Source organism: Aythya fuligula, chromosome 1, assembly GCF_009819795.1.
Source record: "Aythya fuligula isolate bAytFul2 chromosome 1, bAytFul2.pri, whole genome shotgun sequence".
Lineage (NCBI taxonomy): Eukaryota > Metazoa > Chordata > Aves > Anseriformes > Anatidae > Aythya > Aythya fuligula.
This window is the reverse complement of record NC_045559.1, coordinates 62,352,257-62,379,557: the sequence shown is the minus strand read 5'-3', so window position 1 is coordinate 62,379,557 and position 27,301 is coordinate 62,352,257. Positions and strand designations below refer to the sequence as shown.

Here is a 27,301-nt window from a genome sequence, read left to right as displayed (position 1 = left end):
CTGGGTCCAGCAGGCTGAATACTCTCAACAGGAGACCAGGAAACCTCCTGCATGCTTCTTTTGTCATCCCCTTTGTACATAGCCATCTGCCTTGTGTGGTATGGGGGTAGTTTCATTTTGCCAGACACCAAGGAAGCCCATTCCTGCTTCAGAACAGCTGGGGACAGAGATGCTTATGTAACCTAACCGTGGCATCTATTGGCATGTGAATGAAACAATAACTAAGTGGCTTCAAATACAGAGATGCACTTCTGAAGCAGCAATGCATTGATTACAAAGAGAATATTTGCAGCAAGAAACTCATAGAGTGCTTAGGGCATAGAGTGATCATCAGCAGAACATCAAGCTGAACACTTTAGCATAGCTACCATGTACCACCTAGACACAGAAATATTAATTTTCCTTGAGGAAATCATATTTTTAATTCATCTGATATTTCCTACTTTTAAGGTAGAACCGAAAGTAGCAGTTTGCCTCCAGCAAAAGAGAATATTCAAATAATTTGTTGTTTCAAACTAATAATAATTCAATAATTCATTCAACTCAATTTGTTCAATAATTCAATCATTTAACAATAATCAAAGCCTTCCCTGCTTTCAGTAACTAGAAAGAAACTTGCCCTTTCTCTATTGTCTTTTCTTGTTATCACCCAAACCTAAGGCAGTCCCAAACCTAAATGAAAAACCTAAACACTTTTCTTGTAAAAACTGCCCCAGAATATTGTCTCATGTACTCAGCAGCAGGTGATCACATGGATCATCTTTATATCATCATCATTGATTGGAAATGACAAGTGCCACCTATTCTTGGTTATTGGGGGGCTGTTCCCATTATAGAGATGATAAATCCGAATATCTCTAATATTAGGGGGCCTTTACTTTTTTACGTTTAACATTGTTTCGTGGCTTTTATGGACATTTCCAGAAACAATAGTGTAAACCCATTTTGATGAGGAACTATGAGGAAAACTAATCAAAGACAATGGCTGCAATTGCTCTAGATGGACTGCAGAGGTAGGCTTAATTTTTGTTTGATTTTGTTTGAATCAGAAGAATCTCTCAATCTCTCTTCATAACAGAAGTCAATGTCAAATAGGATTACCTGTGCGACGTCCTACACTGGCGAGTGTTTGAGATAGATCTACTGAGACAAATGTTACTATTTTTGTTTGTTTGTTTGTTTTTAAGTTACCTAAACATTTCTGTCTTTTCCAACAATGTTATTCATTTATATTCCAAGTGCTTTAGAAGTAGAAGTCACTCTTCATGTGCATTATATGAAGTCTGTATCCTTACATAACCTTTTACTAACATCCCACTTCACAAATGGGAAAAATGAAGCACTGTAATGTTTGGTGCTAGAAATGAAGTAGTAATCAAGTTCCATCCATCTACATGAGATAATTCAAGAGGCTACAAATATGTGACATCTCCATGACTAACATCCCCAGGAGATGACCATTATCCTGGAAGTGGCTTTCATCTAAATGTTGAGTTCTATTAAATTTTTAATCCAATTGCAGTGTCATATAATTGGTTACACTAACGGAGCTCACAGAATACCTTTACTTTCCACCAATATTTTGGTCAATGGTGTTAGAGGCAGGGATTTCCAAAGCAATCTATCAAGATTAAAAGAATAATCAGAAGTTAATACACTTTTAAATCCAGAAAGTGTTAGATCATAGCAAGAGGGGGAATTTTTGTCTGAGTGATTTTACAGTACTGAATATTTGCACTTAAATGATTATCAATTCAAATTAATGTTTTTTGTTGTTGTTTTTTTTTTTTTTTTGGTTGTTTTGTTTTTTAAGTATGCAGTAAGTATTGATAGTGACAAACCTCAGAAATATACATGAAGCTCACAAGCACTTTGCAAAAACACATGACAGATATTTTGACTAAATAGTTCATGTAATATTGTTTGCTTTTGATGCTATGAACTAATCTCCTACAGTGTTTTAAGAACTGCAGTATTCCAATATACTAAACAACCTCTGCAGGTAGTCCAAGGCTGCCTCTGGTTTGTCTTTTTATTAATCAATCAAACAAACAAAAGTAAATGATGGATTATTTATTGAAAGTTCAACCACCCAGTTATAAGCAAAAATTGGGGATGTTAATATCATCAGATATTTGGGATACTTATTTTTTCACAATCAATTTTACACCAAATTTATCTTGGTAAATAAACATTAAAAATGAAAATGCGTTAGCACTTATAACAGGTACATGCTACATATTATACAACAGCTACAGGTTTCCAACAGAACGTGTAACAGAGAAACAACGATATGAATGAAAAATTAAATGAAGAAAATACAAACTACAAAAGATGAATAAACATCAACAATTGTAAACTATAAGTGTAAAAATGAGTATGTGAGGGACCAATCCTGCACTTGTAAAATCATTTCAAATGAAAAAAGAAAAAAAAGAAAAAAGAAAAAAGAAAAAAGATTCAAATTGTGGTTTCCCACAGATTCATTGGTTTTATGGCCAAAAAAACTCAATGCAACCATCCAGTCTGATCTTCCCTTGGTTTTGTATTTCCTGTACCAAATAAAAAAATCCTTGCAAGCAAAACCTTTAAAAATGCTCTTAACTAGTGACAGTCTTTGCATAATGGAGAATCTGATCTACTGTGGTAATGTCTTTTACTGGCAAAATTTTATAGTTCATTTCCTTGGTAAATCTGTAAATCTCTTCAACTCCTATACTGTAGAGCCTTGTGTCATAAAATCAGATTCTTTCCAAGTAGGTAATAGTAACAGGATTCAACCAGTTTCTAACTTCTCAACAGAAAATCCTTGACTATGGAATAGACATAAAAGACTCAAAGCTGAGGAGAGGCCACTTCTGTGTTGTATTTTAAGTTTTGAGCTCTTTTAAGTTTTGAGCTCTTTGAGCTCTTACTTTTTCCTGTTTTCTACCACTTATCATTTAGCAACTGTATGAGTAAACCATTAGGTATGGAAAGCATGTCTGAACAGTAAGGCTGGAAACTTCATACAACATACAGGAAAACAGAGCAGAGGTGATGAAGGAAAAAGAGTGAGAGAAATGTATTTGCATATTGGCATCTTGGTTCCTATGCTATACAGTGTAAGTATGGACCTTCCTGCTAATACAACCACTTCATTTATTTATTTATTTGTTATATGTTCTTTATGAACATCAAAGCATGTGTTCCTGGAGTACAGTTATTTCTCACTAATTGCAAAACTATCTGAGTCATATTTTTCAAAGCTTGACCCAAGTTCTACTGACTCTGGCAAGTGCTACTGCTAGTGAGTGACACTGGTAAACTTTAGATCTGGTATGTAACTCTATAATTCCCTACTGATTAACATCTTATGCACTGTTTATTGCTGTGCAGGATTGGCTCCCTCATTTTACAGTTTCTGAAGTGTTGGAATTATTAGTAAGCAAATTTTAATCGACATGAACCAACTGAAGTAAAACACAAGGCAACACATTGCACATATAATAACAGGACACCTTATAGGAGGATTTCATTTTCACAGGGAAAATCAAACAAATCAGTTTCTTACACAGTTAGCTGAGAATAAGGTAAGGCTTGTGAAAGTAAGCAGTCATTGAATACTAGAATATATTTCCTATTTTTGTGTGTGTTTATTGTTAATGGTTTAGGTGAGGACAACTTATTCAGCCCAAAAGGCTGAAATCCAAAAACTAAATGTTTTCTCCTAAATTTCATAAACACTAAAAAAAAGCAACACAGAATGAACTAAGCACTATAGCTGAATGTTCCAACCCTTAGTGATGAAGAAACTTGGTTTAGAATTCAGTGCCAAGATTAGCAAGCCAGATGTTTATCAGCATCCCTCCCCACAGCATCATCTGGTATGGAATTTCAATTTGCTTAAAACCAGTGATGAACAATCCAGGTATTCTAACTTACTGAAATTGTTCTAGTTGTCAGCTAAAGATCTCATACATATGCCTGTATATATACATATATATAGGCCAGTTTGGTAAACCCCACAGTTAAAATAAATATTTTCTAGAATTCACAAAATTCTGAAAACTGCCCTCATTATGAGACCATAACTCTCTTGTACTTCTCTCTCAGGAAACATATTGCTCATACTCATACTGGTGAGCAAATCCAAGTCCTCTTTGTCTTCCTGGTCATGCAGACCTAAATTTCCCTGTCCAGCAGGTACGTACAGCATGAAAATATTTGGGAAAAGAAGCATAGGAAGCCTCTGGCTCTATCAAAAGAGTGGTGTGAAGCTTCTGTCATTGAAGCAGTGACTAGTACCTCTCTGTCCTCTGTTCATCCCTGCTACTCTATAGATGGCAGTCCAGCTCATGCTTAAGGACATGCATGACAAACTGTTTTGGTTATCTCTACAGAAAAATGGATGGGAAATTTTTCTACATAAATAGCATAGTTTAAAAAACAAAACAAACAAAGAAAACAAACAAACAAAAAACACTTGTTTCCCCCTTCTCAAATTCTAGCTAGGGAAGATGAGTTTGGATTTCTGTGTTAACAAAGATAATGGTTGGACACTTGTGTTTTTCCTGATGGTAGCTTGTCATCTGTTCTATGAGTGAATTGCACAGACCTCCTTTTCTTGCTTACAACAACAGCAAAATAACAATTTCTCTTTCCTAACTTTCCTTCCCTGTGTCTCTTGAGTTTTGCTAGCAACCAGCAGCAACACAGATACATCTACTAGGGGACCCTAGGTAAAGGGCAGCCTGCAAAGAGCATTTTAAACTTCAAGAATTTTGAGCTTCTTACGTCTCTCACAGGATTCCAACCCCATGAAGATGTGCTAACAAGTGCAGAACAGGCTCTACTCTTTAATAGATGGTTACTTTGAAGGACAGGGTATTTTCCTGCCAGGAAAATGTTAATAGCTCTTGTTAAGCAGTGACTTTCTGTGATGTACTATTTATTTAATAAACCTAATGCACACTTGTACAGTGAGCCATGAGGATGATGGTATGTTCTCAGAAGATTTTTTTAGTAATTAAATTTTCTAGCTTCCTAAGCATCTTATTCTCTGTGCTTAAAGGAAAATATTGACTTTTTTTTTTTTTTTCTTCCAGAATCTGCTGATGATAAACAGGATGCTCTGCCATGAACTACAAAAGAAAAAATGAAAATATCACATTAATGGTTTTGGTAATGGTAACACATTACTTACTGTGGTGGCACAGTGGATGTCTTTCCATACATTGGCTTCCCTGGAGAGATCTGAGACTTCAAAAAGGTTATCAAGAATTACTTCCCCAATCATGTCATGTCTAGAAAATCTGTCAAAATCATAAACACTGAAATGCAATTTCCTGTTGCTGAGTTGATCATAGGCTACAGGAAACTGAAAGGTTTCATCAAAGACAGGATTTAATGTCTTTCTGTGAACTCGTGTCTGAAACTTCTTTTTCCTATCTGGAAGCAGATATATCTTAACGTAGGGGTCGGATGTTCCTGTGAAGTCTTTAGCAGGCAGATCTAAGGCTTTGATAATTGTGACAGCCAGAAGTTCATTCTCGTAATCATACCGGAGAGTGAAATTAAGTTTTCCACATGTTTTCACATCTTCTTGTTGCCCATCAGAATCCACAGACTTCTGTTTGTAGAGTTCTGGTTTTATTCTCCCAATGCTGGTTGTTGTCTCTCCCCTTTGTAAAATTGGATCTGTCCCCATGTTAAAATCAACACTGGACACTTGCATCTGTCTTGGCAAGTGCCTCCTGAAAGAATTGTGCCTGCACACACACACACAAAATGAGCCATAGTTATCTCCAGAAAAGACCTGGCTATTACTAAATAGAAAATACATCAAGAAGACTAAATTAATAAGGGTTTGTATCTTTAAAATAATTTTAAAACAATCCCCCAAATGTTTTACAAGTGTTAAAACATCTTTGAGAGGAAATGATCATTCAGAACGAAATTCTTGACCTGAGAGACACCCAGTGTCCTGGCAATACATATATTTATTACCTCATTTTCAAGCTATGCAGCTGAAACTGCATTCAGGTTCTTTCATAGAACAACTTTACAGTTCCAGCATTACTTGATCCCACTGTGCTATTGCATGGACAAAATGTAGCCAGGAAGAAAAAAAATAAATCACCTACAGACAACAGACTTCCTTCCTGTCGTTTGGAGGCATTCATTGGCTGTTTTTCAATTAAATGTTTACCATGCTTAACATTGATTACTGTGAAAGGCCTGAAAAGGCCATGCAAAGCTTTGTTTGGAGGTTTTCAACATAGTGCTTTGCCATCATACAACATTTTAAGTATATCCATTGGGTATTCAGTACAGAGGTACAGGTTGCCTTCTCCAATAACATTGTGAACATTTTGTTCTGGCTGCAATACATTTCAAAGTTTTGGGTAACATTTTCCTGTGATAGTTTTTATTTTCCTTATGTTTTCATACTCTTCTATGCATTATATTAGAAAACTGATTCATATACTTGTACCAAGAAACATTATGTTTAAATCATTGTAATTCTGAATATTGTGTAGCATATATGTACATATTTATGGACTTATCCTGACTCATGACCATCAACAGAAATTTTGACCTTTTCTAAGATTGAAATCAAACCTCTGTTATGCCATGCAGTTTTAAAGTAGTATAAAATATTGACCGAAAGGTTTCATAGAATTAATCATTAGCAGATTCCATTATGACCATATTGTCCAGTTTATTTTTTGGACATTTTCATATTTCCTTGGTACTTCACTACCCTTACAATCTGTACTGGAAATACTCACTACCTCCTCCTGTGAGCGTACTTAGTTGCCATTAAAAAGCAATTTAATTGTCAGAATTTCCTCTGCTTTTTGCAATCAATTGCTTATTAATGCCAAATGCAGCCTTGCCTTATTGCCTGGTTTCCCTGTGGTGTTGTGTTCTGAAAACAAGAGGTGTCACAGCTGTGTGTTTCTTTCTTTAAATCAGAAATGCAAATTGTCCATTTGAAAGCAACCAGGACTCATTTTATAGATATTATTTGTATTTTTGATGTAAGTGAAGTGGTTGCAGAAGGCATATAGCACAAAACTACTGCAATTTAGCTGGGCAGAGATACAAGAGGGTAATCTGCAGCCATTAAATAATAGACAAGAATGTTTCCCATTTTGGCTGTTTTAGTACTGCTAGGTGTAGGGAACAGTCCGACTGTCACAAAAGAATAGGGGAGGGAGAATAGGCCACGTTTGATGTAGCTCCAAAAAAAACAGGTGTTTTGATCTCAAATTTGGATGAATGTTATACTCCTCTCATAATACATTTTACCTTTCTTAAATGTTTCTTAAATGTTTAAGCTGCCCAAATTCATAGCATATGATGTCCATGCTGGACTGGAGTGAGGACTGGGAAGGCCCTAACTATAACCATACCCTCAGGGAGTTTCAGGGCTGCCCTTGAGCCTTTGCCCACTGGAAAGTCCCATCTCATAGGTGTGCCAAACACAAGGGAGGAACTGAACTCCACCCAGAATGTAGTGGCAATAAAAATTTGGGCATGCAGTGATTTACGTGCTAGCACTCTAGTATCTCTGACTTTCTGCCTATGCAGGGGAAACAGTGAAAATGCCTGCATGCCATTTCCAGTGTGAATGAAATTGGATACAAGACAAACTCTTTTTTTTTTTTTTTTTTTTTTTTTTTTTTTTTTTTTTCTCCTAGAATTTGTTGTATTTATGAATATCTGAGTTAATACTTGTACATGTAACTTGTAAAAACATGAATCTATGATTTCTAAGGTGCCAACCTCCTTTCAAATTGTCAAACATTGCATACAAAAGATCCTCTAGCGAAGACAGTCATTGTTGTGAGGTGTTGCTAAGTAGAACAGTGCAGCTGTATGGCTATGCCCCATGGGAACCAGCAGTGCTTTTGCTCTAGTAAGCCAATGCCCTAATTACATAGTGCCTAGTATCTGTTCTGAGTCACAGCATTTCACCAAGATGGCTAATCGGTCTGTTAATTATTAAGAAGTTTCATTGTTGTCATGGCAACATATTTGTCTTCCTTTGTTCTGCAATAACAAAGGACTTAATGACTGTTATAATGAAGTACAAGGATGTCAGGCAACCAGGTTGTGAAGATGCTGTGAAGCTACTAATGTGTGCAAATCCAGGTACTTTGAGCCACTACTGGCTTTTACATAGCACTCCTACAATAGACATGTGTTCTATAACTTAGAGCAAACACATTTTGAGTGACAGTAAGTCTGCACATAAATCTCTAATATGAAATGTGCTTATACAGGAATAATGATAGTATGAAGCTGTTTTATTACTCAATAAGATTGACATATGTAAGACTAAAAAGTAGAATAGGATGCTGATTTATGAAATGACTTGAGATTTATGATGTGTGGCTCTGGTCTAGCTTTACTACATGACATTAGAGTTATGTTTTGGAACAAATCCAGGAATGGACACCAGCACTTAAATTGTATTTAGACAGAACTGAGGCTGCTGTTTCCTCCTTGATGTCATCAAATTCAAGAGACCTGCTTGTTTTTCTTTAAACTTAACTTTTCCAAGCACCTCACTTTTGCATTTATACCTCTTGGGAGCAGACTTACTCTTGTAGAGCTGAGTGGCAAGTTTCTCTCCCACCTAACACCAAGGAGCTCAAAGCACTCTGGAAGTCAAGGTGAACATTTGAAGGATGAAATATCACAGAAGCAATACACTATATTACAGAATAACTTCACAAAGTTCTGGGAAAAGTGTCTTTCTCTAACACACAGCAAAAATGTATGTTAAGAAACACCACTGATGCAGGAATTCTTCTATTGTAGTTTACTAGCTAATTGGGATCAAGGACTGAAGGACTTTTTTAAATTTTTTTTTCTTTTTTTCTTCCTTTTAAACTAGCAGGTCTTTTCTTACTATTAGGAACTATGCAAATGGTGTCATTCTAATTAAGCAGAAATTTATCATTTCCATGCAATAACATGTCTCACAGACATCAGACACCAGAGCCAGTTTTTAATCATTATGTGATCCAACATTCTGTCACATGAAAGAGAAGTAATCCAGAAAACTGGTCTAAATATCCTGCCTTCATCTTATATATGACATTCTTGGCAGTAATAATTAATATGGGCTGTGGGAAGGTTTAGACTCACCAAGCAGTCAGGGTTATAGAAAAAATGCATTTGCAAATACAGAAAGGATGATTTCTAGGTACTTTTGAAGATACATCTCATTCTAAACACTTTGTAACAAGGTATTTTGTTGTTGTTTGTTGTTCATTTTTGTTTTGTCTTTTTTTTTTTTTTTTTTTTTTTTTTTTGAGCAAAATGTAAAGGAAGCTGAAGAAAGTGTTTCCAAACCCCCTACTGCTAATTGGCTAAAGTGGGAAAGATTTAAAACTGATATTCTAGACAGGGTAAAAAGAAAAAGCTTCCTTACATCGTGCAGAAAGAGTATGATTGATGACAGGTTTTAATTTTGTAAAACTGTCCTTGGCCTCGGGGATATTTTATGTATTTAGATCCCAGTCCAAATCACCCTGGAGGCCTGTGGGAATATTTTCATAGCCTGAAGTGGCTCTGGATCATGTCCCCGGAACTTCTTTTTTTCCCCTATATTACCACCGAGAGTTTTCAAATCTATTTGCCAGCTAGCTATTTCTTCTGTCTGTTCAGGTAGTCAAAGAGCCCAATCACCTACAGATTTACCTGTTGGTACATGATGGATAAAACTCTTCCAATTAATATCCAATTAGATAGCCAGTTACATAATATCTTTATCATGCTAAGCTGTATCAGTTTTGGTCCCTCTGTGTTTCCTATAGCAGTTACCATGTCAGAGCTGTTTTTCTAGTATTTTGGAACTGTTCCTCAGAAAGACTTGGATACCGTGCTCCACCTCTTAGCAGATGGATACAGTAGTTGGACTCAGGCACAACTAAGGCAATGTGGCCTCAAGCCAGCTGTATAGTTGCATCATTCATCATAGTTCAGCTGCTAGAGTCAGTTAGACCTCCTTTGGATAGAATATTCTAATTTTTGGGAGCCTTCTGTGGTTGCTTTTTGGCTGTTCCTCGTTGTTGGAATAGCTGGAAAAAATGCCTTTCTCTACTCACCAGCTCAATGAATGCACTGAGCAAGCAAAACACTGTCTTAGGGACTCTCAGAAAGCCAGCAAAATATGTGGCCACTAAACATAAAGTATGTCTTCTCTAGTCTTGTGTCTCCAATGATTATTATGATTATTATGTGAGGGATATTTTTGTTGTTGTTGTTGTTTTGTTTTGCTTTTGTAGCTTATGTTGATTTAGCAAATAGTCCATTGAGTGAAAGCCACTTCTTATGTAGCATTTGTACTCTTACTTGTAGCATTATGCAATACTTCAGGTGCCTCTTTTAACCTTCAGTTTCCCATTTTGTGTTTACGAAACATTTCTTTTAAAAAATTATTTGTGTATTTATTTTGTTATGTAGGAAATGATCTTTGTAGTTCACTGTCTATTTCCCATACATTAAATTGCTGACAGTATTTGAAGAAAACCCTGTTTGATACTACAGGTCACTGCACATCTCTTCTTCACTACTTTACAAGATAACTCAGGATCTGTGACAAAATTAAAGTTTGTGTCCTTCACTTTAATACAAAAGAAATCACTGCAGCAATATTATATGCTTGACTTTTATTTAAAAATCTATATATAATCTGTACTGCTTTGAGGTCAGTCTGTAAGGGTCTATATTCTTAGACTGGGACTTTAATTCCTTTATAAGTGGCAAACCGTGTCTTGAAGAAATGTGCCATCAACAACAAACCTGCCATTTATTTAGTGAAGAAGAAAACTTTCAACTGCAAAAGCAACTCCTCTACAAAAATATCTCTGTGAAATGACAGACTTGCAGTACTTGCAAAAATCACACTCAACTTGATTTTCCTATACACAAAACCTAAAAAGGAAAAGCTTAAAGTAGCAGTAACATATGTATTTACAAAGCAGTAGAAGACAGAGATTTGATCTTCATATGTTAAGGCAGTGAGGTAGCACCACCTGTTTTGGAATATTCTGTTTAAATTCACGTGACTGCCGTTTCACCCATAACTGGTAAAAACACAGCAAACATCCTATGATATTAGAAGTTTTCAGCAGCATGTTCTGGTTGTACCTTTTTCCAGGAAACGTGCCACAGATGTAAGTGTCCCTTACCTTGATGATGATGTGGGCTCTGTGATCTGCCTCTGCATGCGTGCATGTCTGATCAGATGTTCTTTCAGCGCATTCTGGACCTCTGCTGGTATATCAGGTGAAGTGTGGCTAATTTTCAATGCAGCTTCAAGTACCTTTGTTGTAGGTTTCCCATTTTCTTTAACTTCCTTTTTCTCGCTGGTCTCAAAAACCTCTGTGGGAGCACTCGAGTTGCTCTGAGGGACATTACTGGCATTGGAAGTGAGAGGTTTGCTTCTCCAGCAGGGCCAACACAACTTCCAAAAGACAAAAAGTGAGACTACCAGCAAAGCGAGCCCGCAGAAGCTGACGACTACTGCTAACAGACTGACTGAGATGTCTGCAAAGAATTAGAAACAGAGATCATCATAACAGACAAACATGGAGAAAAAAAAAAAGTAAGAAAGAAACAGGTAAGGAGATAGAAGCATTTTAATCACTATCCTATCAAAATCTTTAAAGTTTTATCTATTTATGTATTTGTTAGTTTTTTTTTTGTTTTTTTTTTTTTTTTTTTTTTTTTTTAATATATCTAAAATGCCTTTGAAACGCTATCATTCTCTACTATATATTTCTTTTCCAAATTCTCCAGTCACTGTTGCACAGACTAGGTGCCAGTAACAGTACCAGTAGCCACACACTGCCAGTCAGGCTTCTCAGGAAATAAGGGACTACACAAATGGTCCTGAATACACCCAGCCATGGTCATCAAAAGGTGTTTGCTCATGAACACTTCTTGCTGAAAAAAATAAACAGTCAACATTTTCTATAAGTGCACATGAAGATAGGTTAATTCAAAACACTGAGGCTGATAAAGAAATTTCTTCAGGACTTGTCAAACTTGTGACTTCATGTGCTAACTGCTTCATAAACATGTTTAAACCTAACATTTACCTGGATAAGCAGGAACAAGATATAGTCCGTCACAACCAATAAGTGGCAGGGGTTAAATCTTAAGCACTGATAGACCACGACAACACATATATCTTGGTATCTAAAATTATGCTATGAAAATGAAGCTGGCTTCAGAGTACACTATACAATGCCCTGGGTTGTATGGAGATCTTACCGTACACTTAGCTATCCCTGCTGCCCAGCATTTGACTTTTTCTGCCACAGTGGATTAACATATCCAATAGCTCTGTCAAAGTAAAGAGAACAGATTTCATACCAACTAAATTCTGGGAACAGACGTGCATTTTAGGAAATGGTGGATCACCAGAAATGCCAATTGGGCCTTAATTAGGATTTTTATTCTATGTGACATGTTTCAGTTTGATTTTTCCAGTATCATGTAATCTTATAAATTTGACTTAAAAAATCCCCTTCCTTTTGAAAAGAGGCTTTTGTATGCTTTAAAAATATTCAATAAGCCCTGCCTAAATGCCCCTCAAGTAATGGCTGCTGCTGCTTGTTACAACAAGATTTGACAATTTAACAACTAATATTTTGTATCCATAGCTCCAGGCTACAGACTACTAAACTGAACTCATGGAAAAGTGCAACCAGACTTTGAGCGTATTTTTTAATAAAGGCTCACAGGAAGAAAAATAGTCTTATAGGTCTGTATTGAATCTATGAAACAGTATGTATCTCACAAATACTTTGGGGATATTGAGTTTCAACAAGTTCATTTAGGAAATTTTTCTTTCATTTCCAAATATGTCTATCAGTAACAAATCACAGAATCATTAAGGTATGAAAAGACCTCCAAGATCATCTGGTCTAACTGTCCCCCTAATCACCAATATCACCCACTAAATAATACTGAGCTTAAGGCCCGTTCGGCATGAAACTAGGTGAGAACAGTCAACATAAACAGAAGATGTTTGTAGTTTGGATATTTGAAAGACATGTTTCTACTTAACCTTATTTCATATACATCATGGCCAGCTTCATGGAGGAATCAGAAGGGGATGTGCTTCTGCTTTTAAAGCATTTGGCACTAACTGCTGCCCTGCCTTGAAGAGAAATATGCCTCTGTGAACATTTTCTGACAGTCCTGGGAAAGGTGTCATCCTTTTCTGCCTGTAGTTAAATGTCAAAATGTAGCCCTTGGAATATCCATGTCAGCTTAAGGAGAAATTCATATGGTAAATTCTGATTTAAGATGTCCATAAAATGAATGGTTGCATAATTATACCTAATAGCAATGTAACACAAGAAGCAAACAATATTCTTGCATATGATTTTTCTAGAGAATTAATGACTGATAGGGGTTATTAGGCTATTTGGTTTGATCTACTGTTTACACTGAGATCTTTTCTGAGCCTGATAATTTTTATTTGGCTTGTGCACATGCCACAGCAGTGTCTGATCTTGACAGCAAGAGAAGGCATTAGGAGATGCTGAGTTTACAGCTTGTTTCAATGATTAATCACTTTGTTGCAAATTTGTATTTCTGATTTGTACTTCTGTAGTTCTAATTTACAGTCATTTCTTCTTTCATGTCTTCATATGAGAGGTGAAAAGCTATGATTTGCTTCATAAGACATGCCTAAGCAAAATTTGCTGGAAAAAAAACACCCGCAAGGCCTGAAAGTCAATCACCTACACCAGTCCCTTGAATGGCTTTAACCTGGGGTACTTCATAATGTCCCAGACAATTCCTGAGCATGAATCAGGAATTACAGAAGACCAACAATCATTCTTTATATGCACTTTGGATGTGGTCCTTATATGTTAGTAGAAGACAGACTTTAAGTGTATGGACAGAGGCTGTGACATGTGAATTGGCCTCAGTGCCAGGGAATGGTCTTAAGTAAATTTAAGAACTGAATACAGAGGTATGCCCCATTGAAAGAACTCTTTTTGGTTAATTCTCCATTCTCAAATCTTGACCAAATGTAAAACTCTAGCAAAAGGTTAATGATTTTTCAGAAAGCAAGAAAAAAGAAAACCAAAAAGGAATTCAATTTGGGGTCATTTGCAGTATTTCCAGCTCAGTTTAGATGTGGTTGGCATAACTAGGTTATGTTTGGAAATGAAGGCTTTTAGAACTGAAAATTATAATTTTTCATTTAGAAAATGTTGAAACAGGATGTGTAACTACTTTGAAATAGCTGAAATAGTTTCAAAATCAGAAATATGATCATTTATGCCTTCCAGCGGTTACAATTTGATGAGCAGACACTATCAGCTGAAAAACGTTCTATCAAAGCATTTCTAGCCAATCTTATTTTAAATTTTTAACTGCAAGACACTTTTCAAGCCTTCAAGTAACTTGGTGTCTGTTTTCAACACCTACTCTAGTTCTTCGACTTTCTTTATGTATATATTTTTTTATATTTCTATTTTAAATTCTCTCTAACCTAGTACCGAAATCTTTACAGACATTGTAAGTTTCATACACTGAAATAATCACCTGAAACATCTGAAGTCTTAAGAGCAGCGAAAATATGTAGGAGCTATTTCTAGAGATAGTTGTACAAACTACAGTCTCCATATTTGCTATTTAATAATAAGTTAAAGAGTTTCACATATTGCACTTGATAGTACAACAAATACTTAAACAAAATCATGAAATACAGTAATTGTCAGGAATTGGACCAAAAAATAGTTCATTAGGATAAAAATATATTTACTTCATTTACAGCCATAATTGCTAAAAAGCAATCACTATACCATATACATTAATGTGAATATCATGTTTCATTTCCTCATTTCCGACAGTCCCTTGGTTGAGTAACTACTGTGAAAGATTTGCTGTTATGTGAAGACTGGAATCATCTGTAGAACAGCAGTAAATGGAGCTTCCTAGACACTTTACATGTTACACCGGAAGTATCTCATGTATTACCTCTTAAGAGGAAGGTTGGTTTGAAAAAAAAAAAAAAAAAAAAAAAAAAAGCTCCCAAAACATCTCCTGCAGATGAGGAGTTTCTTCACGTTTCTTCACACCCCTATTAAGGAAATCTGCTTGGGAAGAAAAATGGGTACCAAAGGATGGCTGTGTCTTTAGGCTGGGATTGTACTTTACTTATGTAAGTGTTATATAAAGATAGTGACAACTTCAAAGACTGACTAGGTTTTTAGAGGCAGAAGGAGAACACTCGCTCTTCTGGGACAATGCTAACTGTCAGTGTTGTAAATAATGTTCTCACTTGTCTCCGGCATGAAGTAAAAGAAAAATAATTTTCAACCACAAGCAGTTTTTTGACAACTCTTTTTTTGTAATTACATCTTGTCTTCAATACTACAAGTTTACACAGAATAGGACATCTTTCTGCATACTCATCAGGGTGTACAAAATTATGTTTTTGCCATTCTTGTTCACATGCTGGATAATTTTAGCAATGTGAGGAAAATTCCCATTCTCTCACACCGTCTTCTGATCAGTGGGAAATCTTTCACTGATTTCACTGGAGTTAACATTTCACTCATGGTCATTTTTCTTTACCGACCTCTCTTTAATGTCATCTTCATAGTCTTAATAAAATGTCATGTCTGAAAGAAAGTTTCCTCTTTCTTCATGGTTTTCTATTTAAAACTACTATTTGAAGCTGTGCAATATTGGACAATTTTATATTTCTCATTTGAGAAAGACACACCTACTTGGGTAATGCCTGAATTATATTTACCTCACAATCTTCTCTCTGCATTTTTTATAAATATCTGTGGAAACACATTCAGCATAAGAGGATCCTTGACAGCAAGTGTTTGATATTAGGCAAGTACTGCAGAAACATATATATATATATATATATATATATATATATATATATATATTTTTTTTTTTTTTTTCCTTTCTGGATGCAAGGAATATTTTGAGCAACTGTTTCTGTACTATCATTTGCAACAAATTTTTGTTTGAAATTTGCCTCAGGAAGGTTCTGCATGTGAATCCATTCTCAAACATGCACACTGGCAGACTTCCATGTGCAGACCAAATTAAGTTCATTTCCATTTCAGTCAGTGCCCTGAAAACATAAGGCCCTTAGTGCTTAGCTTGAGAAAAAGGATATTCCACCAACACATGGTATTGAATATGAAGAGGAGACCAGCTTATGTGGTTACATGGCTGCCCACGTGCATAACTGGCAGGCAGCGCAAGGAGGGAGCAGTCACCTACATTTGTGTCAAGTCACAGTATTTGGTGTCTCTCACATCACATCACATGCCAGAAGATATGCCAAAGTGCAGTCAGTCACATTGCTCCAGCTGGGGTAAAAGAGATATGCCTGCAGAACAAGACTGTATATTGGACTCATACTTCAGGACTGTTGCAGAGCCCAACAGCCTTGCTTTGGCTTTAGAAATGTGCTGTGAGTGTTCACAGCAGGCAGGAGATGAATTACATCTGACATGGACCAAGCTACAGAGAATGTACTTTTCCCAACAAAGCAACAGCAGGAAAGGACGTTCTGGAAAAAGAAGGCTTGTATCCTCTTTTGACCCCCTTCTTGGTCTATAGGTGATCTTGGATCTCTTAAATATTTAAAGTTCAACATCACGTAAAGTTTTCTCAAACCAATTTTCTTTAACTATTTTTTTCTCTCTTGTTAATCATCCATAAGCAACTCTACCATCTCCACAGGGACTACTCTGAATGGAACTCTGTAGTCTGGAATATCAGCAGTTGGCTCGTTCAGATAAATTAATATGTCTCTGATTTTCTAGAATTCGAAGAGAAGCGGAAGCTTTATTAATTATAAATGGTCTGGGTCCGATAAACCTCCTTTACTCGTGTGAACTAGTTGTCCCAGCCCATCATTTTTGCTGTTAAGTTTTCTTTGGGGAACTCTGAAGAACATCAAAAGTTGCAGGTGTTCATTTTTACTCGGCATTAGCAGATCTTCCACAGTTACCTCAGTATCATCTAAATCACCACAGATAGGGATATAGCATACCTCAGAAAGTGGCAGGTTCAATCTTTCTTATTTTCTCTTAACCTGAACCTGTCAAAACACCTGACTTACACTTCAAACTACAAAAATAACCTTTCACTTAAAAGTCTACATGTAGTATCCTCTACTGTTCTCACAATGAAACATGCTTTGAATAACTTCCCCAAATCTTTTGACTCTTGCCCTGTTGTGAATGTGTTCCCTCCTATGCTGCTAATTCAGTCTGATGTCTGAACTTGTTCAAAATAGCCATCACCACCTCCTGGCTCATATATCATTTCTTAGTGCTAACAGAACTCTAGGGTAGCATATTTCTTAGCAGCAAGGGAACCAACCGAATGAAGTCAGGTATGACTGTGTTTTACTACATCTTTAGAGCACATAAAATTATTAATCTCTTGTCAAAATCATTTTATCTGTTATATTGTTTATTAATGCATCTGATAATCTACTTCTGTCCAACCACAAATGGAACATCCTCTTTTACCATTTCAAACTCCCTATATAGGCCTTTATACTTTAGGATGTATAGTAGATCTTGGGTATTTCCCAGACGCTCGTTAGCTTTCTCCTATCTCTATACATCACCTTCTGCTTTCCAGAAATCAGAAGGAATTTGCCACAGCAGCAATGTAATCCATAAGTCTTGGTACATGATTTGCATGCTGTATATAATTAAAAAGGATGGCTTTTACTTTGCCTGGCTGGATACTTGTGTTTTGCCTGCAGTGTAGGAAGCAAAAGACATTGGACTGAACATTGGCCTCTCCACTCTAACATACCAAATGTAAACTGGAATCCTCCACTTCTAAGGCTTTCTCTGGCCTACCTGTTTAGCTACTTTCATACTTGTTAGTTCTCACTTAATCTCAAAAGGAGATAAATTTCCATCTCTGCTCAGCCCCTTTCCCCCCTCTGCCTTCCATTAAACAAAACAAACCAACCAACCAAACAAACAAACAAAAAACACAGCTTTGAGCTTGGTCCCATTCTGCTCTCACACTTGCAAGCATCTCTAAACATCTGCAAGAATACCTCATTATACTCTCTCAGAAAAGAAAAGGACATGAAAACGCATCACAGACCCTTTGGACGGCCAACAGTTATGAGCATGTTGTAGCTACAGCCAGGTTCACATAGTTTAAGTGTCATTTTTGAATTGGCATGGTTAAGTTTATTCATACATAGCATTATATAATGAACATACAACACATGATAAGACCTAGCAAAACACACAAAATTGGCATTATTACAGATTTGTCTCCCTGCTGTTGTAAGCATTTCTGTATTTTTTCTTTGCAAAACATGGACAGAGGAAGATTCCTTTATAAATGCTTGCCTTTACTGTGCATCACTGCTGTATGTGTGTTGAGCACTTCTGCATTGTTGTGACTGTCTTCACATTACTGTAAATCTTGTTTCTGTGGTGCATTTACCCCTCTTTTCTACCACTACATTGCTGAATTAGCTATTTCTGTTTTTCACAGCTTGTTACCATCCATTTCAGAAAGCAGTTTTCAGTAACCCTGCACTTTTTCTTTTTTCTCCCAAACCATATTTCTCTATGGTAATAATTTTGCTCTGTCCAGGTGATGCATTATACCATAAAAAATTTGATCTGTATTTAACTGTTCAAAAGTTTATTATTTATTTTTCTCACATTTATTTGTAACAGAATGCTCAATTGTTTCACACAACAGTTACTTTCTTATGAAGAAATATGTTCCTTTCTTGTATGATACTCTCACACTGATCACAGTAGTCTTCACATTTGTAGTCCCCTTTGTGCTTGCTTTTGGCACAGTTGAGAAGCACTTATAAGCACACTACTGGATAAATCTGTTCCTCTATCCCCCTAAACATAACCAGGTGGTTCAAGTATATCTTCAGCTTATACTCTGCATGTGTATACCCACACATGCATGTACACACAAGTATGTTTAAAGGAACCAGGACTGATGTAAACCACCAACTGCAATCATCAGGATGGGAACTGGCAGAAAAGGAGCTGACAGCCAACAGGAGACTCATGCTGGCTGCAGCAGAAGGAACCTCCCCAATGACATTGCTCTTCAGGGAGGCACGAGGCTATATTACAGAATGGCCATGCTTAGGATGCTCTTGAGTTTTCTTACTCCTTCTGTACTTCTGTAGTAAACTGTCAATCAAAGGTGGGGTTGGAAACATGTCAGGTTAAAGTTCTATGGTAGTAAAATAATTGTGAGTGGAATATTTAGGTGAATAGAAAACAATCCTGTAGGAGCTGATGCTTGTTGCATGGTCAACTTTAAAAATAAAAATAAATCATTATCTGACAATCAAAAGAGCAAGAGCAAACATCGCCCTCAAGTACTCTCTAGCCCTCATCTAGCTCACTAGATGACTAAAATGTCCTCCTGGCAGGGAAAGAACTGTGTTCCCAGCTCTGTTATAAACATTGGTTCCCCATGAGAATGGATAATGAGGTTCTTAAACTCTGCAGGACCAGAAGGCCTAACAAAGCAAAGACAGCAGTAAGTGCCCACCATTTGCAGAGGATATGTGATAGCAGTGAATTTTGAACATGTCCCTAGAGCAGGAAGCCTAACTTCCTCTCAGTACACTTTATGCAGCTGGTTTCAGAAATGCTCCCAGCTGGGACTTCGATATGCTTGGCTCCTTAAAATGAAGAGGGATGCTCAACTGACAGAAAAATAGAAAAAGACAGAAAGACAGAAAAAAGACAGACAGAAAGACAGAAAGAAAGAAAGAAAGAAAGAAAGAAAGAAAGAAAGAAAGAAAGAAAGAAAGAAAGAAAGAAAGAAAGAAAGAAAGAGAAGAAAACCCTGGAGTTCCTTATTGATCATATAGCCTGAATGTAAATACAGGTATAACCAAGCTGTACCTATGAATTTTGGGCATTTCTAGAAGATAATTTATTTGCATTAAAGATGAATTTTATTAGGTGCAGTTCTGCACACATCTATCTCCCATATATTTTCTACCTGAACTCTTCTCATTTTTTCACAAACATCTTAATAATTTTGCCCGAATCTATTGGGCATAAAGAAGGTGTAAAAAATAAATAAACCAGTTGCACATCTAATTCAGCATTTTATGAAAAACATTATTCTCTTCAGAAGAAATCTCACTGTCATCTGACTATATAGAAGTACCATAAATGTAAACAGCTTCCTAATCTTTTTTTTTTTTTTTTTTTTTTTTTTCTTGAGCATTCCCCTGAGATAAGAGAATTAATAGTCCTTGTAATTACCAGGGCAGAAGATATAACAGCAGATGTTGTATTTTCACTAATTGTCTAAAGCTCTTGGAAATTTACAAAATGTGTTCTCTCAATAAGATTCTTTCCTCTGAGTTCCATGGATTAATTATCCATTACACTAAATATGATTACCCCTTCTTGACCCAAGCAGTGAGCTTGAGGGTCCTAAGGTTTTGTTGCTGTCACTGAGAAAAAAAAAAAATGTATTGAAGAATCAGCCATTTCTTTGATGTAATCCTGTTTGTCCACAAAGAATGTCCAAACTCTTATTTCTGTAAGAAAACGGGGAACCAAACACGTGGAGGTTATTTATTTATTTTTCTTAGCTAGCAGTAAACCTCAGTAGCTCTCTTTCCTTATTTGTTGATTCATTTATTATTATTATTATTATTATTATTATTATTATTATTATTATTATTATTATTATTATTATTATTATTATTATTATTATTATTATTATTATTTTATTCTGCCCTTCCAAAGCCAAACCTTCCATTTCTTGTTCTGTGTCTCTAGCTCCCTCTTGTGTGTTTGATTCTGTTACCCTTGTCTTGCTTCTTTCTCATATGTAGACACCTACACTATCAAAACAACAACAACAAACAGTACCCAGCCTCTCCACTTGCCAGTGAAACATCCTGGGTCACAGGGTCAACGTTGTCTCATGTTTTACTTTGAGCCTGCGAATTGGTGGTGATTCCTCTGAGAAGCTCAGCTGCATTTTACAGGCCAGTTGAACAGAAAGCAATCATCACACGCACCAACAAAACCAAATCATAGCAGTATTAGTTACCTATTTTAAAATTTTCAACTTCCAGAACATGCTTGTATTCATGTATTAAATAGAAAAGATCTTCTTTCCTTTTTATCATCTACTTTTTTTCTTTCTGAAATGTTTCTTGTACTATTCTTTCCTGTCCAAATATGGGTCTCCTCATCTTTTAGCCTTCTTTCCTCTCATGAAATTTCTTTATTGATTCTTCCTTATACTACATTTGTGACACTTTCAGGTATCTTATTTTTGAGATGAGAAAAACTAAATGAATTTAGTGTTCAAAAGGACAATATACAGACTTTTTTTTTCTTTTAATTTTTGCACCCCTTTTTATGTTGTCTCATTGACTCTGCTTTTTGAATTTGAAAGTTTAGCTGATTCTATAATATAAAAACATACAATAATAAACCACCATTCTGTAATCACCCTCTCAGTCTTCTATATCATCTCCACATCCTCCAGAACTCCTTCTCACAGCTCAAGTATCTTCTTACTCTTACTACAGTAGATTCTTCACGACATGCTTCAGTGCTTGCTGCAGGGGTTAATGCCTGACAGGCTGCACAAAGCCCCAGACAGCAAGTAACTGAAATGGTTCATGATGCGTGTTATCTAGCTTGGGCAAACACTGGGAAAGGGTTTCCCACATCATCATTTGGGGAACGCTAGAGCAAAATACAGCAAAACCAATAGGGCTAAATAAGCCATTGCTCTTCTTTACCCTACAGCTACAGTTGCATGACACCAGAATTGTGCAGAATTTACTCAGCCACAGCACCACCGCCACAGACTCTCACACCAAATACTGGTAAGCCCATGTACCAGACACCAAAGTTTCAGGAAAACACAAACATTTATGGCTTTATTCTCCAAATGAAGATGGAGAACACTTTAGGTTTCTACCTTTAATGAACAGCAGCTGTGGGTGTTCAACACTGTGGACAACATTAACTTTACACATAGAGATGGAAATATACATGCATTTGAAGAGCAGAATAAATACCTCTCTAAGGCATGGTTTACCTTTCGATGACCACATTTTCTCAGCCTAGATACTGTATTTACAATCTTTCAACTCAGCAAATTCATGAGAGTAATATTTACATCTTGTCTATCCAAGTGTTTACATATTAAAATATTGTCAATTATCAACAATGACTGTGTGTCTGTTCTTCCTCTGAAGTCATAAAGTATTAAAGTATGATTACTAGCACTGTTAGTAATTGATGAAAATGTTTAATTTAATGTGTGTGTCAATAAAATCGACACCCTTAATGTTTTTATTTTTGGAGGAAAAAGTTAGATTTAGGAACTCAGTTGAGATGTGGGACCATGTGATTCAAGCCCTTTCTTGGTTAATTGTCAATTATTATTTTTTTCTAATCTCACAATTGCAACTTTATTAGGGTTTTTGTATGTAAATCACCAAGAATATTGTTGACTTTAAAGAAATGAAGATATTTGTTCAAAAATGTAGACAATTCTTCAAAAGAAGCTTCTGTAATACACAGTGCAACATGAAGGCAAGTGCTGGAGATTCAAATTTGCTAGACAGCAATACTTGGTTTACCTTGTGGGACATTTCTGTATCTTTCACTACCCACCTGTTTATATATTCACTTGTTTTTTACATGACACCTAATACTGACTCCCTGTGCAGCACTCTCTAAAAATCAGATAGAGAAACTAATCTTTTCAGAGCCCAGTTTTCAAAGCTTCATGAGCTTATTTTCATGCCACCTTTTACGATTTGGACAAGACGGCTCAAAGAGTGTACATATACTCGTCAGATGGTATTTACAAAGCACAGCAAATCCACAATCCGTGCTGGTGGAAGCATGCTACAACCCCGCACCCTGCTGCCCTGGCTGTCCAAGCCCTGATGGGTTGGTCCGGGCCCCTCCTGCAGCCTTCACCGGCTGCAGACTGAGCACTTGCCTCAAGCACAAAGCCATAGGAGAACCGTGCAGGTACCCAAGTCTGTAAGAAGAATTGCTCCTCTCTAAGGACGGTAGCAGCAACAGTTGTTTTGTTTGTTTGTTTGTTTTTTGTGCTGAGATACTAAATATCTCGGAATTTGCAGTAAATTGGATATTAGAAGGAGAAAAAAAAAAGGCAAAAAACAAACAAACAAACAAAAAAAACAACTAACAGATGCCGTGGTAGCAACAACGCAGCTGGGGCACATGCTCAGAACCTGCTGCTTTTCATGACTTGGTGTCAATTTATTTAATTTGTGCTGTACGCTTGTTATTTGTTGGCCATAATGCAAGCTATCCTGCTGCATTTATGAACTTACAGAATAGGTTACCGATCACTTCTGGCAGAAATTAAGAACTTGGGCTAATTTTCAAACCCTGTCCTCAAAACCAGCACCATGGCAAAACAGTGGTTCTGGAGTGTAGTGAACAGAAAAATGCAAATGAGCAGAGCCAGTTCCAGAAGATCCAGACAGTTCAGAAATCAATGACCAAAGACAAGCCCATTAGGAGTCTGTCTGGTTTCGACACTGACATGTTTTTCTTCTGGCTTCGGAATATTTAAATTTACACGAATTCCCTCATCCCACCCCCCAAAAATTTTTTTTTTCCGGGACGAGTCCTGGACCAGAGCGACCCGGAGGGCTGTGCTGCTCCTGTTGTCTCCTGCCGGCAGGCAGAGAGCTCTCCCCCGGCTAACAGAGGGAATACGCACCCCTGTCCCGCAGCGCGCTGCCGCGGGTCACCGCACGGTGCCTGGAGCCCGGGGACCGCCAGCGAGTAACGGGGCGCCCCGAAGGGCAGCTGGGGAGATGAGAAAAAAGGGACGACGGGGCGCAAAGCCCCCGTAGCACTGAAGAACGCCCGACTCTGCTGCCCAAGCATCAAACGCAGCCGTCGGCTGCGGGAGGCAGAGGATTTTAAAGCGGGCTGCGAGCCTGCCCCCCCTAGTCCCCCCCCCCATCCGCCCCCTCGGCACGCAGGGAAGGCAAAAGAAAAAGTTGCGCTCTCCGGCCGCCCACGCCGGCGGCAGGACGGGAGCGGCGGCGGGACGGGCGCGGTACCTGTGCCGCCGATGCCCTGGCGGGCGGTCTCCAGGGGGAAGATGCCGGCGCACTTCTCCCGCTCCACCTGCCCGCCCAGGCACAGCTCGGAGATGATCTGCAGCGCCTTGTGGCACAGGCTGCCCACGCCGTCCTCCGCGGAGAAACTCATCTCTTCTGCCCCGGCCGGCCGCTCTAAGCCATGGCCGGTGCGGGACGGCTCCGCACCGGCACCGCACCGGAGCCGCACCGCACCGGCACCCGCGCAGCCTCCCGCGGGGAGCGGAGCGGGGCGGAGCGGAGCGGCAGCGGAGAGCGGCGGAGCGCCGGGTGCGGTGCGAGTGAAACCGCGCTCTCATCCGAAGAAGAAGTAGTGAAGGTTGGGGGGGGGGGGGAGACGCCAAAAAAAAAAAAAAAAGGGGGGGGGGGAGGAGGGAAAAAAAAAATCAAAAGAGGAAAAAAAAAAAAGCATCCACTTAGCAACGCCTTTTGTGCCTAGCGGGCTTCGGTAGGCGGCTTGGCCAATGGCAGCCTGGCGAAGGGGGGCGCAGGTGGCGGGGGGGCCCTTCGCATCCCTCGGGGAAAGTTTGCCTTCCCCGCCCCGCCGCCGGGTGAGGGGCGGTGGCGCCCGGGGGGAGCGCGGCGGGGCGGCGGCGGCGGCGCTCAGGGGCGCCGGGAGCTCAGGGGCGGGGGTGCTGCTGGCGGAGGCGGGTGGGGGGCCCCCACGAATCCCCCCCGCTTTCACCCGGGGACTTGGGGGTCCTGTGGGGTTCTTTGGTCGCAGAAGGAAGAAGAAGAGTTTACTGAACACCCGGCCCCGTCGTTTTTCCCAGGACATCATTTCTTAGATGAGCCGGGCAGTGTAATCTTCTATACCGTCTGCTGAGCAACATCAGATAATTTCATTCACAAACAACAACAACAACAAAATAATTAAAAAAAAGATCTCCAAGACGCTTTTCAGCAGCAGAGTTATGAAACAGTTGACTTCGGCTGTTCCTCTAACTTGCAAAGGAGTTAGAGTAAGCTTGCAATTGTCTGGTGTATTTCCTCAAAAAGTTGTTTTTTTTTTTTTGTTTGTTTTTTTGTTTTGTTTTGTTTTGTTTTGTTTTGTTTTGTTTTGTTTTTTTTTCCTTTATTTATTTCTTCTTCTTTTAAGTTTGTTTATGGATAAAAAGTTCCCTGTACTGTGTGTGCTCGACACACATTGAGAAATCAGTACAGCATATGCTGCTAGTAGTTGTTTAAGTTACTGGCTGCATAGCAGAACAGGACTTTGTGCTATTTGTTATTATACTTCCTGACATTCTGATTTTTTTTTTTTACGTTTGTGAAGAAAAATGTTTCTACTTTGATGGCATATGTGTCTTTCAATACTTAATTCTAATTAGGCATAGTTGAAAGGAAGTCCGCTAGCAGATTGCTTAACAGCACTGCCTGTAGTCTACTGCTAGTATGGCTTGGTTTCATAAGCATGAGTGTACTGATGTGCTTTTTTCCCCCGATTTCATTTTTTTAAATCTGTTACCTGAATATTGATAATTGTCTCTAACAAAATGCAAAGCTTAACATTTGAAAGCTTTATAACCATCAATAACTGTAAATTATGAAATACTACAGAAATGTTTATCTAGGTTTAATTCAGAAATTCTGTACTTTGTATAGTATAGGTGCTTGTAAAAAAGAAAAGTTGCTTCTGAAAATGAGCCATTTGGCATTTTGAAGGCTCATGCATTTATGCATACTAATTCATTCACAGGTATTTTTCAAAATCTTAGGAAACCAATAGATTCTGTAGTACACAAACTGTAACAGCTACAGAAATTATGTTCCTCAAAGCTTTTTCACACACATAGCAGGCATTTCAGAAATATCAGATGCTACTAAATACATCTTTCACTGCTCATGCATTTACTGAGACTAGCATTGTCAAAACTCTGTGTTATTACTGCAAAATGTTCTGACAATTCCTAGAATGTTTGGACTCTTATTATAACTATTCAGGGCACAGAACTGAGGAGACCTATTTGAGCAGTCATTCAGCTTTCATAGGGATCTAAATCAGTATGATTATCTCATGAAAATAGGCTTGCTAGTAATAATAATAATAATAAAGTACATATTTTCATTATAGTGAAGGCAACTGGTACCTACTTCCAAACTTCAAAGTATGAGCATATTTACTGTTCATGTGACATTAACAGTGCTGTTCACAAAATTCTGTCATGCACCACCAACTAATAATTAAGTAGTCTGTTTATCTTTGAGACAAATTCATAATTCTAACAGAAGCTTACAGGAGATACACATACAGAATGATGAAGAAAGGGTCTTGACCAGAAATTGGTTTTAAAGAGAGTGAGGACTGCATTTAAAGCCAGAGAGCTAAGCTGCTCTATTTCTGAACTTGTCTACAGACTCTATGTGCGCATGGTTGTATCAGAGTTCATGAGTGAAATCTATCATCTAAGGTTACTGGCACTGTTGCCATTGAATACAATTGAGTCAACATTTCACATGTAATGTAAGCTTGCAACCCTGCTTATTCACTTATATAATGAGAGTTAGGTACATTCTTACATTGTTTGCTTTTGCACACAAAAGCTTTGTTTCAGTGAAGATCATACCATCTTATTGCTGTTATCATTCATAGTATTGATAGGTACATACATAAGGAAAAGCTTATTCTATGTATTCTATGTATTCTGTGTCAACATTGGTATATATGAACAATTTATGAAGACTGAGATTTTCAGATAGTTATCTGGAGCCAGATACCTCTCTTAGCCGTCCTAAGTACTTTTGAAAATGTTTTTATGTACGCAGAAAGTACCAGCCACAGTCAGTAGTATGACTGCATATTTATCCTAATCTTTAGTAAGTAGCATTGATTTAAACTCTGTTTCATCAACAATCTCTTTTTTCTCAGCCTTAGTACTATGAAATGAGTTTTAGTAGAAGATGAACGATTCTTCTCATGAGACACGACAGTCTTATCCTAAGTCATATCCAGAAATACCTTTTCTTGTTGGAGACAAGTTGTTCATGAAGGGAATTTTTCCCATCTGTATTGAGAAGTTTGGTTAAAAATGTGAATTCAGGTTAGAGATCATGCCATTTTTCTTCAACATGTTGTTTCAGTGGAAAACTTTTTTTTTTTTTTTTTTTTTCTGCACCTGAAAGGAC

General features: G+C 37.7%; 1 protein-coding gene across 2 annotated transcripts in view; it reads right to left on the bottom strand.

Annotated features, from left to right (window-relative positions):
* SYT10 (synaptotagmin 10) overlaps positions 1–24,290 on the bottom strand; it is a 35,261-nt gene extending 10,971 nt beyond the window's left edge. For both annotated transcript variants that reach the window (XM_032188887.1, XM_032188897.1), the window contains exons 1-3: positions 24,137–24,290; positions 11,193–11,550; positions 5,186–5,750 (exon numbers count right to left, since the gene is read on the bottom strand). In XM_032188887.1, coding sequence (XP_032044778.1) covers positions 5,186–5,750; positions 11,193–11,550; positions 24,137–24,287 — 1,074 coding nt within the window. In that variant the 5' untranslated portion in view covers positions 24,288–24,290. The remainder of the gene's footprint in view (positions 1–5,185; positions 5,751–11,192; positions 11,551–24,136) is intronic.
* Between the last annotated feature and the right edge of the window lie 3,011 nt (positions 24,291–27,301).